Below are 14,169 nucleotides of genomic sequence, written 5' to 3'. Positions count from 1 at the left end.
GTGACAAATCTATAACATAACACTGATTGCTTGAGGTAATAAAAATGATTTAGATAACTTCTCACATTTTGAAAAACTATTGTTTCTACATTATATTCAAAAAGAACCACCCACCCAGTCAATTGTGCTTTTGAATTTTAGTTATAAGGCAGGTGTATATAATGTGAGCATGCAATGTCCAAATTACAAGAGACTTTAAATAGGGCATTTGAAGGAAGAATGCTTCCTGCTGTAGGCAACCTAGTATATTCTCATGACCCAGAATTACAGCAATAAAGAAGGCATATATTACAATGTTAGCTTTGAATAAAAGCAAATTTAACTTTTACATTTTTGCCCCAATTACAAGTCAAATACAAATACATGAAGACTTGTGCCTTTGTATTAAAAGTATAGATGGATGAAACTGTTTCTACTCTATATGTAGTATAAAACTATATATTTAGATAAAATAGGTGAACACTACTGATGTGTATTAAATATTAAAATGATCACATATAATTTACATTTTGTTTTAAAATTTTATAAATAGGGAGCACAAATGTTTGCAGAGTATGTTTACTTTCTATGCCTCTGTTTGATAGCTTTGAAAATCATCCTATTGATTTAAACACGAGAAAACATTATAAAATGATAGGACTGTGGAATTAAATATGAGACTCTCACTTTATATCTCTTTATCCCTTCTGGCTTTCTATTTTTTCCTGCTTAATAAGCAACTTTTTACTTGTGTTTGTTTTCCTACTTTGTTTCACCAAAATTGGAGTTGTTCCTTACCGAATTGGAAAAGCCTTAGACAGTGATTTTGATAACAGGATTCTTAGCAGGCAGAAAGATATCCTGTGCTCTAAACTGTTCCCAGAAGCAATTTTAATAGACCAAGATCTTATATTTAGACATGTTGCCCACAGCTCATTCTTTAATGAATATAGATTACTAAATTATCACAGAAATACTTTTTGAAGTGGATGAAGATGACAGCAAAATATTATAAATTCCTAATATTTTTAATGTTTAGCAGGTCATGAAAAATTAACAGAATGAAATTTTTTAAAAATCAAGAAGGCCTAAATTTGCAAGAATGTTGATAGAATAAATGGGTAAAATCTATTTGGGAACTACCACTGTAGTTAAAATTGGGCAGGAAGATAGAAGTCATGCTGGAATTCACATATCATTTGATTGACAAGGTTTTGGCAAATGTAGGCTATAATAATCACTCCGGACAACAACAGGGTATTGAAAAGAGTGTTTGGAGAAAGGGAGGGAAAGAGAGGGAGAGGAAAAGCTTCTGCCATAGAGACAGGCAGCAGGAAACTTAGAGGACAAAGCAGGAAGGAAACTGATGGTGGGAAGATTGGTGGTGGACAGGAAATGGTCATTGAGGAATAAAATGGTTGTTTGGTTGTAGGTCATTGTATGCCTGAAACTCAATCATGAACAACTTTGTAATTCAATTAGAATATTCAAATATAAAAAATCAAATATAACCCACTCTTTCTGGATGGTATATAAGAATTTACTAATATAAGAAAATTAGCTGAGATGTTTGAACAGACCTATACAGAAAATAAAATAGAATTGGCTCTTTTTTTAGACTGAACATATTACCATCACTTTATCTTTCACCAAATATTTAATATGTAATATCTACCATGTACAATTATTATTTTAAGAAATATAGTTAAGTAATTTCTTAACTCTTTTTTTTAATTTATTTAAACACCTTAATTACATACATGATTGTGTTTGGGTTTCAGTCATGTAAAGAACACCACCCATCACCAGTGCAACATTCCCATCACCAATGTCCCAAGTCTCCCTTCGCCCCACCCGACCCCCGCCTGTACTCTAGACAGGCTCTCCATTTTCCTCAGACATTCTCATTATTAGGACAGTTCAAAATGTAGTTATTTCTCTAACTAAACTCATCACTCTTTGTGGTGAGCTTCCTGAGGTGAGCTGGAACTTCCAGCTCTTTTCTCTTTTGTGTCTGAAAATTATTATTACTAGGGTGTCTTTCATTTTTCTTAAAACCCATAGATAATTGAGACCATTCTGCGTTTTTTTCTCTCTCCCTGACTTATTTCACTCAGCATAATAGACTCCGTGTACATCCATGTATAGGAAAATTTCATGACTTCATCTCTCCTGACAGCTGCATAATATTCCATTGTGTATATGTACCACAGTTTCTTTAGCCATTCGTCTGTTGAAGGGCATCTTGGTTGTTTCCAGAGTCTTGCTATGGTAAATAGTGCTGCAATGAATATAGGTGTAAGGAAGGGATTTTTGTATTGTATTTTTGTGTTCCTAGGGTATATTCCTAGGAGTGGTATAGCTGGATCGTATGGGAGCTCCATTTCCAGTTTTTGGAGGAATCTCCATATCGCTTTCCATAAAGGTTGAACTAGATGGCATTCCCACCAGCAGTGGATAAGAGTTCCTTTCTCTCCACATCCCCGCCAACACTGTTTATTCTCATTCTTTGTGATGTGTAAACTCTTATGTGAAAAAATTACTAGTTAAAGTAACTCAGTGTAGGGGCCAGAGCTGTAGCGCAAGTGGTAGGGTGTTCAACTTGCATGTGCTAACCTAGGACGGACTGTTGTTCGATTCCCCGGTGTCCCATATGGTCCCCCAAGCCAGGAGCAATTTTTGAGCGCTTAGCCGGGAGTATCCCTAATCCCTGAACATCACTGAGTGTGGCCCAAAAACCAAAAAAAAAAAAAAAAAAAAAAAGTAACTCAGTGTGCAAAATAAATCAGATGTTTTCAAGGAGTATTATATATATATATATATGTATATATACATGTCTTAATGTATTTTCTACTGTGTACTTAGAGATACATGATATTTTAGAATAAATTAATCAAAAAATGCTATTACAATGTGATATATTTATGCATTTAAAAAGACATCTATAAATAGAAGACATACTTTTCATTAACTTGTCAATAAATATATTTCTTTTTAAATGTATACCAACATTTTATAAAGGTATAATAACAGAAGAATTAATAACAAGTAATTTAAAATCAAAGTGACTCTCATAATTAAATTTAATAATCTATTAATTCAAATCTAAAAATTTGAGTAAACAAAAGGTGAAATGTAGATAATATTAAAATAATAACTTTTTATGGACAAAAATCATGGAAACAAACTTTTCTGCATAATAATAGTGTGATAACTTGAATTTTTCAATAAAAATGAAATATTGATTCATTACTGAAAATGCATAGAATCCCTCAGCCAACTAAAATTAAATGTATTTTTCCTAGAAAAGGGCAATCATAAATATGCAAGTGAATGACATACACAATGACTTAAAGTAAAATAACTTTTAACGTCTAATCTGGAAGCTTCCACATATAATTAACTTGATGGTCATAAAAGGATATACCTTAAGAATGGTCAATATCTGAAACAAACAATAATTGCATTTGCAAGTGCTCAAATAGCCTGAAACTTTTAATTTCTGATGAATTGATTGTCGGTGAGGGTAATCTGCAGGATTTCAAGCTGTGCTCTTAAGGATCAGTGTGGTTTCTGAGGAGTGAACACATGGATTACCCACAGTGAATTAACAACTTTTATGAGAAAAATTTCCCCTTGATTTTCACCAAAAGCAAAATGCATGGATGTATTTACAAAAATTATATGTAATATAACATACACTATTTTTAAGTAGTCCAAAAATCTTAGACATAGGATATACAAATGAAAATATACAGACTTACTTGTACATGCCATTGAAGGTGGGTCTTTTTCAGCTCGGAAGTAACCTTTTTCACACTGACAGGTAGAAGTTGCTTCCACGTAGGTTAAACTGTGTGGAGGGCATTTAGAACACTTTGTATTCCCAGCAAATGCTTTATAAAATCCTGGTCTACAAGCTGTAAAAACAAGAAACAAACATTTGTTGCTGTTATCATTACTGAGGTTCTTTTAGTATACAGTGTATTTTCATCTGTACCCATTTCTAGGTTTACGATGTTCAGTGTGAAACACAGAAGTTAATATATTTGAATATTAATAAATTATTGAAAATCAGTTATTCAAAATTAGTAAAATGGTGACAATACATTTATTTGATGTTGCTAATGTCAAAAAGCATAGTGTAAGAAAAAGACCAAATATTTCTGAGCTATTTCATATGAATAACTAAAAGCATGCTGTTAAAAGTTATTAAGGGTTAGGGGCTATATAGTACAGTGGATAAAACATTTGACTTGCAAATTGTCAACCTGAGTTCAATCCCAGGTATCCCATTTGGTCACCCAAGCACTGTCAAGAGTGGTTTCCTGAGTGTAGTGCAAGGAATAATCACTGAACATAACTGAGTAAAAAAAAAAATCCTTTTTGATGATTAGACTCCAGGTACAACTAGGCATGACCAAATTCTACATGTTGAAGGAGCTTGAACAAAACTGTCCACTTAGAACTGAAAATTCAACCAATAGAACTGAAATTCAACCAACTGTTCAAATAATTACAGTTGATTTACAAGTTATTGGATCAATCATAAGTTAATGCATTTCTTGTCAGATTTGTACAGTGGGCCAATCAATTGGAAATTCATTACTTTTAATCCTTTGCAAATCTGGCCCAAAATAAAGTACACAAAGTACTTTATTAAAATATATTCAAATCCCAATTTAATGATAAGTATGTAATATTTTTATAAAATAAACAATAAAATAGAGACAAAACAGCAAATCTAATTTTCTCAAATATATTTCATTCCTTAGTTAATGATAGCTAATGGCTATCATATCAAACAGTGAGTATCTGAACACAGAGATCTAATAATCGCAACCCCCTAAATAAAATATTTTAAAGTTATTCAACCATCTCTATGTTAAAAGTTCCAGATAGTTATCTTGGATTCCTAGTGCACACATTTTAATGCAGTCTCTTAGTTCATATGGTCCTTTTACTGCCCTCTCACAGTACTTTCAACTCAGCACTGATTTCCTTTGAAAATGCATGAGATCACTTTACCACCCTACTCAGAGCCTGTGGGTGGTTTTCCATTTCTCTCGAAATAAAACTATTGCCCTAATTTATTACCCGAATTGGATGGCTTTCCGTTTCTATTACTTTTTGTTCCTTGGGTACTCTGTGTTCCAGTCAAATTTACTTCCTTCAGAATTTGGACACACAAAGCATGCACCTCTTTGTGGGTCTCTAGCATTTGCCTTTACCAAGCTATGGTCATCGTTTTCTCCTCTCATATAGGCCTTTGTATTTTTTTTGAAGATTACCATACTTATAGAGCCTTTCTCAATCACTTTTATAAAACTGCAGCTTCCTTTATACTCCACCAGAGCATCCCATATTACCTCCATTATATTCCTTCCTGTCTCCAAATGACTGGAATATCTTACACAAGTTATGTTTAGTCTTTCAAGGTAAGCCACCTATGACATATCACTGTGTTAAGCAGTCTTTTGTTTTGTTTTAAATTTTATTTGCTATTTCAAAGACCTAGAGCAGAACCAGATATTAGCCCTTGGTGAGTAATTGACATAAATAAAAATCTAGGGAACTCTTAAATTTTATAAACTACAACCATTTTTCTTATTTTTTTTTGATCCTTTATCTCTTGACAAATTTAACCAATCCAATCCATGTGGCAATCATGGTGTGAGATTTTAGTACATTTAAGTTGTATTTTCAATTTTCTTTATTTGAAATGTTCTTTTTGGTATAACAAAACATTTAAAAATATTTCAGGTGTAAATTATAAATAAACATATGCATTGACTACATTTAGTTAGTCATTAAAAGTCCAATTTTACCCTTTACCGTCCAATTAGCTCATCCAATTATCTGTCTTCTCAAGTTCTTTCAGAAAGCCATTATGACTCTCTAGGTAGTTTAGTTCATTCAAGCACAATTTCTTTCTATAGCAGTTAAATCTTGGCAATGCCTGTTTAATGCCTGTAAGTGTCATAAGGAAAAGCTGATGTGATGTCTGTCATAAAGCAGCTGCTCAGTGCATCCTTTATTTGTGGACAGTGTTTGAGTACTCACTAATTAAATTTCTGCAGATTCTTACTTAAGTCTAGTTCATGCATGTTCTGACTGACATATTTAATCTTAGTATATATTAAAATTTTGCTTGCTGAATTATTGTAAGAGATGGAAGCAATAAAGAACTGAAAAGCAATCCAACTGTAGCTCAGTATGATTACGCCAATGCTGCAGAATAAACTATCCGATTAAAAACAAAATTCAAATTCAAATTATTACTTATGCAAGATTGTCTCTTGTTTTTTATTTGTTTTGTTTGGGGGCTATATCTGTTGGTGGGATCGCTACAGTGGTTATGAGGGAGCCATATATAAACAGCATACAAAGCAAATGCCTTAACCACCATACTTTCTTTCTGATCTCATGATCTAGAGGTGTTTTATCTATCACAATAAATGCAAAGAAGTCATTGTCGCAGCAATACTGGAGAGTTAACCTTAGATTCAAATGATTATGTATAACCCAATTGTCTTTAAAATTTTATTAAAAAATGTTAAGGTATATATTTATATTATTAAGTATTATCCTATTTAATATTAGGCTTAAGTATATCTCTCAGAAATGAAGGATTATGCTGTTAAAATGTCATAAAGTTATTATATGACCACTTATAGTTTATAATGATATATGGAAATTATTCACATATTTGTCACATACAATTAGTGTATATTGTTTTGTTGTTATTTTAGGAGCACTCACAGGTGCTCAGAGCTTACTCCTGGTTGTGTTAAAAGCAATAATTCCTGGTGGGGTTTGGAGCAGGACATGTGGTTCTTGAAGATGATACCTAGAATAGTCCATACAAGGAAAGCACTGCGCCTAATGTACTATTATTCCAACCCCAGTGAGTAGTACATTGGATTATAGTGATATTATCATACCTATCTCCTCAATTTCTTTGCATTACATAGATTTTACCATTCTAATACCCAAAAATCTTGGTATATTTCAAAAATATGATTAATTTTATAAATGCTTGAAAAATTAGAGAATGAATGAATAAAAATTAATCAATATCTAATGTGAGATTACTAGAACTCATTACATAGAATGATTACGCTAAGTATCTAACTAGTAATTTTAAGTTCCACATTTCTATTAAAATGATATAGATGGGGGCTGGAGAGATAGCATGGAGGTAAGAAGTTTGCCTTGTGTCCAGAAGGACAGTAGTTCGAATCCTGGCATCCAATACGGTCCCCCGGGGCCTGTCAGGAGCTATTTCTAAGTATAGAGCCAGGAGGAACCCCTGAGCGCTGCTGGGTGTGACCCGAAACAAAAAAAATTGTATAGATTACTTATGTTTTTAGAACTTTTAAATATGTTTTTCTACTGATAGGATGAGCTAAATTTATTTCCAAAAGATGCTCCCAAGGAATTTTGTCATATATGTCAAGACTGTACAAAATACTTTGTGGTGTTAAAGATTATCTGACTCAGTGTTTTCTAATTAATTATTTTAGGATAATAACTTCATGTAGAAGTTTGAATTAAACACGTTTCACACATAATTTTTAAATATTTAATTACCTTTAGTATTTCTATCACCAGTGTTCCAACTAGAAAATTACTAAACAATACTGCAGTAAAAATCCTTGCGATGATGCTTAGATGTCAAGTATTTCTTTGTTTCTTTGTTTCTTTTTCTTTTTTGTTTTATTTTTTGGGGGCCACACCCAATGACAATCAGGGGCTACTTCTGGTTATGCAGTCAGAAATCACTCCTGGCTTGGAGGACCATATGGGATGTGGGTCTGTCCTGGATTAGCCGAGTGCAAGGCAAATGCCATACCACTGCACTATCTCTCTGGCCCCTAGATGTCAAGTATTTCTGACATAAAATTCAGTACCAGTATATTCCACATAGAATAATACAAGATTAAGCTAGTTCTCTTGCTGAAGATAGACATGTACAGTTTCAGTGTTAAATGATTTATTATTCTTCTGTTTTATTTTCTAAAATGTTAACATGGTTGGGGCCAGAGATCCGATAGCGTGGAGGTAAGGCATTTGCCTTGCATGCAGGACAGTGGTTATAATAGCAGCATCCCATTAGGTCCCTCGAGCCTGCCGAGAGCAATTTCTGAGTGTAGAGCCAGGAGGAACCCCTGAGTGCTGCCGGGTGTGACCCCCCCCCCAAAAAAAAACAACTAAAATGTTAACATGGTAACATTTCTCACTTGGTATATTTTTCCCTCTTTTATTCCTTGCTTTCCACTTTTTAGTGTAAAATATTCATATTGTCTTATTCATATGATGGTGCTTTTAGAATACAGGTAAACAGATGTGTTTGGTTAAATTTATAACTATATAATACAAGTGAAATGATATTTAATCAAGAATAATGAAATTATAAATGACTATGAGATATTTAAACAATGTATGGTCAAAGTATTTCCTGATAAGGTGGTAAGATAGCCAGCATAAGTACAATAAAATCTTGTAATTTTGAATCTCTAAACATCAATGTTTATATATTCTCTTAAATATGATACAAATAATCCAAATTAAAATGTTTATTATAAATACATTTAGGAACTGAGAGACTAAATGATTTATCACATTTCATGACCCAGTATGAAGCTCAGAGTAGTGTGGTAGTCAAGCATCTCTTGGCAAATTAAATTATCAGTATATATATAGAAACAACTAACTAATAAAACATATCTTTTAATAAAATTTTTCCAAGATATATTTAAATGCTATTGTTCATAGAAAACTTAAGTTTGAATATAAATAGCTTTACAAATGGTACTGGAAAAATCCTTACCCTACATATACACACAAGCCTGATAAAATAAAAGAAATGCACAAATTTATTCTTAAAAAATGGTTATAGTCCACAATGTGTGTGATGTTTATGCTTTGGGGTTCTTATATTTACAAGTGATATTATAAATTATTTTTATAAGCCAAAGGACCATGAATTATTCTAGTTGGCATACCATGCTGTGAAGTTCTCACCATTCAATGAGATACTGAATTATATTGTGTGAAAGACATTGATAACATCATTGACTGATTTTTCTCATGGTGCTCAATAGTCCATAAGTTTTCATAAACCTGAATGACTTATCAGTAAGATATGTGATATGTAGTTTTCAAAACATAATAAAATTCACAAGTTTGAGAAATTGAGAATCAGTACCACTCCTGTTTTCCTAGATGCCGTTCTGCAGTTATATAGATTCAATTTTGATGTAATGTAAGAAAGCATCATAAGAGATAATATTGAATTAAAAAAAAACAAAAAGAAAAGAAAATGAAAACTTAAGCATAAATATTTTCTTTTTATATGTATTAATAATAACATAAGGAAACTGTCAAGACCAAAGACAAGTCCATTAATAATAGATTACATAATATATTTCAGAATCTGCAATCCAATTATTCTTGCAAGGTACAATAAAAGACCATCACAATAGTGCAAGAATTAAAGAACTTGCCTTATCTTGTATGTAGTTATCCCTAATTCAAACCCTGGCACTACATATTTTCCAAATAATTGCTTCAAGTCATTCCTGAGTCCATCTAAAATTATATGTATGTTTTCTTAGACACAAATATATCACTAATACTTCTAGCTTCTTACTGTCACCAAAGAGATCATAGAAAAGGCATCACAACTGCAAATAAAACACTGTAGGTTCACAGAAATTCTTGTTCAGGAAAGGATGAAAGGACACACTATTATCTTTCTCCAATTTATACTGCCCATTGATGAGTGAACTTTCTTTAATCAATAGACATGTTTTAACCTTAGAGCTCAAGTGAGAACATAAGTTTAGAAAAATAATAAAGAATATGGCCTTTTAACCTAGATTATATAGCCTTTTTTTTTCACTTATTTCACTGACACATTTTTGTGTACCTCTTTCTCCTTATATAAAATGGAGATAAAGATAGTACTTAAATCAGTAGTTGTAACTACATAACTAATAGATAATTGTCTATATCTAGCTAAAACGACCAGATGGGTACATTCAAAATTATAATTTTATGAGAAACCTGAAGTATAGCAATATTAGATCATTCCTGTGACAGATGTGTTTTCCAAAGAACAGAATCCAAAATATCTTTTATCACCCTCTTCAGTTAATCTCTCTTAAATATTCTATTTATAGTTTTCTCTTTCATTGTCTTGCATCTTGCTATGCTAGTAATCTGTGATTAGTTTCTATGACTTTTTTGTTTCTAGACTTACTATTACTATATGGTAATAGAAATTGTAAAGTCTCTTTTTTGCAGTGATAATGTGCCCTTTTTGGTAAAAATCTATTTAATATGCCCAAAAGAATTTTACACAATACAACTGAGTTCCATGTGAATGATTTAGATATTTGGACCACCATCCTGACTGTGCTCCAGACATAAAGCATCAACCTAAGCACCCAAAGAGGAAGTGGTCTAAAATATATATTCTTGAGACCACAACTGATGCTGCTTATGACAGGGATGAGCCAAATCTTGCCAAATTATATAGTTAGACATAAAATAAAGTTGTTCATTTAAGTCATGATGTATTAATACACATTGTTTTGTTTATTTTGGGTTTTGGCTAGTTTTGTGCTTGGGGGTCACTTCTGGCAGTGCTTTGGAGACCAGGAGATGTAAGATGTTGAACCTGGGCTTTCCACATGCAAAAAATGCTCTTTTCTCACTTAACTGTATCTCTGACTCAGTACTCACATATAATTAGATAGTAAAGTATAAGTAAAACACTTGTGACTATATGATAGACAAGATTCAAATTAAGGCTTCTATGTCTGAGTTTCTCATTAAATAGTATGTTGGTACGAATTACCTTAGGAATGTCAAATAAACTTTATAAAATAGAGTAGTTAAGGAATAAGATATAATATTTAAAGACCACTTGAGTGTAGCATTTAAATTATTAATTGCTGTTGCAATATAAGACACTCTGACTTTGCATATCAATATCATAAATTTAACACTGCTATAGCCATATTACCTAAATAACAGTAAACTTATTTTATAAAGGGAAATATATTTTCTTAAATTATTTTCTGTAAGAAGCAAAACATATATAGTTTATTCAGAAAATCAATGTAAACCTATATCCTCAAACTTTGATAGAAAGAAGTTTCTGTAACCACTCTATATAATGGGAAAATTTAAAAAAGCCTTTTTTGGTTTGTTTGGGATTTTTTTTGGGGGGGGGAGGGCTATACACAGTGATGCTCCAGACTCTACTTGTGGTCTACATTAAGGCTTTGGAAGCAGGACAAGGTTCCTACCTAAGGAGACCAGTGAAGGCCCCCTTAAAACTGACTTCCCAGGTCTCCGAAAGATGGCTCAATAGGCAGTTGTGTAGGAGAGGCCACTGAGGATCTGGTAGATGAGTGCTTATCTGAACTGCACAGCTGGCCTCCCGAAATTGGACTTCACATCCTGCTTTTCCCTAAGCTACTGAACAGTGCATGTTCACAAACATCACCTGATGGGCTAGTGACCATTAACTTCACTTCCCAAGATTTAAACTTCCTCTGTATAGGCAAAACTTTACATCCCATTGGTCATGCCTCTCTATATAGTACTCTACCTTCACCTACATTAAACAAGCCATTTCCCTGAAGTTGCCCCTGAACGGTTTTGTTCTACTACTCTGTGCACTTGTCCTCTATTTTCCCACTTCACCCTGATCCATTCCTTTTGAACGTGGTCGCAAACATGCCTGGGATCTTACACCACCAGCACGATCACAAGGATCACTCCTGGGAGCATGTGGGATGAAGGAAATAAACTGTGGGTCCGTTGTGTGCAAGAAAGGCACCCTGTCTGTTTTACTATCGCTTTAGCCCAAATAAGAAATTTTATCTTTTAACTTAGAATTAAAAAAAAATAACAACCTCAGCAGAAAATGTATGATTTGAATATTTTGTCCAAATTCACCCAGTTCCCTTCAAAGTGTTATGTACCCTTACCTCTCAATAAAGTTTGATAATCATACTTTTGTCATCTTTTGTTTGACTACACACTGCTTTTACCCAAAACAAAGGCGTTTCCCAGCTTCCTCTTTCTTTTACACCCAGACCTTTGACATGTAAAAGTGCATATAAACTAGATGAACTTTTGTCTCTCGCTTGCAACCATGTTGAGATTTGAATTGATAAATAAAGAAAGCTTTATGTTTGACAAGTCAGGGTCTAGGAGGTGAGAATCCAACCCTCCCAACTCCATGATTCACCTCCCTCATGACTGTCTTGATTTTTTGATTCTTCTTGGCTATTCTGATTCAGCCCTGCTCACCAAGGGTTGGAAATACAGCGTGTGGGGCAATTTTACAATCTTTGAAATAAATTTATAATATCTTCAAGCTATTGTAAATGACTTTCTCTTATATATTTGTAACATTTCTATAGATGAATTATTTAGAAACTATTTAAAACCAATTATGTTACATAGTTATATGGCATCTCTAAACATTATCTTATACAAGTATATAATTCATACCACATGAGTATAAAATTTACTAACAATTAAAGCATATATTTACCGTTAGCATTAAGCATATCATTATTTGATATAAATATTATGATTTATTATTTTCAAATAATTGTTTTATAAACATTTTATGTATCTTATCAAAAGTTAATAGTGTTAGTATTTCAATTTCAAAAAAAGATAAAGGTTCTGAAATTTCTCGAAATCCTAAACATAAAATATGTGTCAGTCATGATTTTATATTTAAGGTATTTTTATTTTTCCTTAACTAAAGGATATTATATATATTTTTTATATGTGAATGCACAAAATGCAAAATATAAATCCTGGTTTTCACCCTGATTTGTTCCAGTTATACTGCTCATCCTTCTCCATTTTTAATAGACTAAAAATATACAACTTTAAGATTTTGCTTTTATCATATTCATCACTTCAATCACATCACATGACTGCACATCATATCACATTAAAGTGCATCATATCACAGCACAGACCACTTTAGTTTATGAATATTACTCAATTTTATTCATTTTATTTGACTGGTTTGCTATTCCTAAAATCAATAAACATTTTTCTTGTTTATGCATTGTGCCTAGAGCAGAATTTGGCATTAGGATATTACTCAATATATAGTTGTAAAAGGAGTGAGCATGATTCTAGAGTCAATGTAGGCTAAACTATCTTCCAGTTTCCAATTTACTGATCAGTAAATGGTTAAGACTGTTCACCGGACAAGATGTATTGCTTAATTTTCTCTAGAATAGCCTGAAAAAGTCCTTAATAGGGTTGGAACCATCAATTTGCTTATCATATATCAATTTGAACAGTCATGCATTCTGCAATATACATGGGTTAGTTGACTAACAAGAGAGCCTTTTAAAAAGCCCTATACAGGAGTTTCTAGTAAGAAGAGTATATATAAATCTATATAAACACATATATTTATGAATGTGTTCATAATTTCTATCTGAAGAACAATATTTAATTATGTCTCTAAACTTTCAGGAATTTTCCTGACTTTGTAAAAGAAAATACTTTCTCTACTTTGACATCTCCTCTAGCTGATTCTTTTACTTGTTTGGAAACCTCAGATGTAAAAGTAATGTTGTCAGCATGTCTGTTTATGTGTGTACCCATTAGGCTGCCTACTCAGACTATCTTGCCATTGATGTGCAATCAAAATTATGATCTCGTGATGAAGATTTGAGTCCTTCTGTGCCTGTGTGCCAGTATTAATTCAGGCAGTGAAGAATTTATGTTTCCACTGTGTATTGAATATTGAGAAATTTAAGGCTTATGTGTTCCTGTGTAAGATAGCATTTCCTTAATTAAGAATAGAAGCCAGGTTTAACTTTACTCATATGTATTTGAATGCTGAGAACTCAGAACACTGAAGCAACACAGTGTGAAGAAGGATTCAAAAGGTCTCATTATATATTAGATTACATAAAATGGACAAAGTTCTATTGCTTTCACTCAAAAAACAGGATTATGAAAGAACTAAATTTAATATCTGATCTCTAGAGGTTTTCCTGTCAAGTATATATCCAAGTTAGATACTCTTATACATGCTTAATACTAATGTTTTAATGTCTAACACTTACTAATGTTATAAATGTTTGGTACTATAGGAATAACAAAAATTTTATGATAATCTATGAT

At 32.4% G+C, this 14,169-nt stretch overlaps 1 protein-coding gene across 1 annotated transcript in view; it reads right to left on the bottom strand.

The window, feature by feature from the left end:
* Positions 1 to 14,169, bottom strand: part of EPHA6 (EPH receptor A6) — a 973,333-nt gene that overhangs the window by 593,241 nt on the left and 365,923 nt on the right. Inside the window, exon 4 of the mRNA XM_049785675.1 lies at positions 3,744 to 3,899. Coding sequence (XP_049641632.1) covers positions 3,744 to 3,899 — 156 coding nt within the window. The remainder of the gene's footprint in view (positions 1 to 3,743; positions 3,900 to 14,169) is intronic.

Source organism: Suncus etruscus, chromosome 13 (genome assembly GCF_024139225.1).
Source record: "Suncus etruscus isolate mSunEtr1 chromosome 13, mSunEtr1.pri.cur, whole genome shotgun sequence".
Taxonomy (NCBI): domain Eukaryota; kingdom Metazoa; phylum Chordata; class Mammalia; order Eulipotyphla; family Soricidae; genus Suncus; species Suncus etruscus.
Note: the sequence above shows the minus strand (reverse complement) of the source record. Positions and strands in the feature narration are given on the sequence as shown.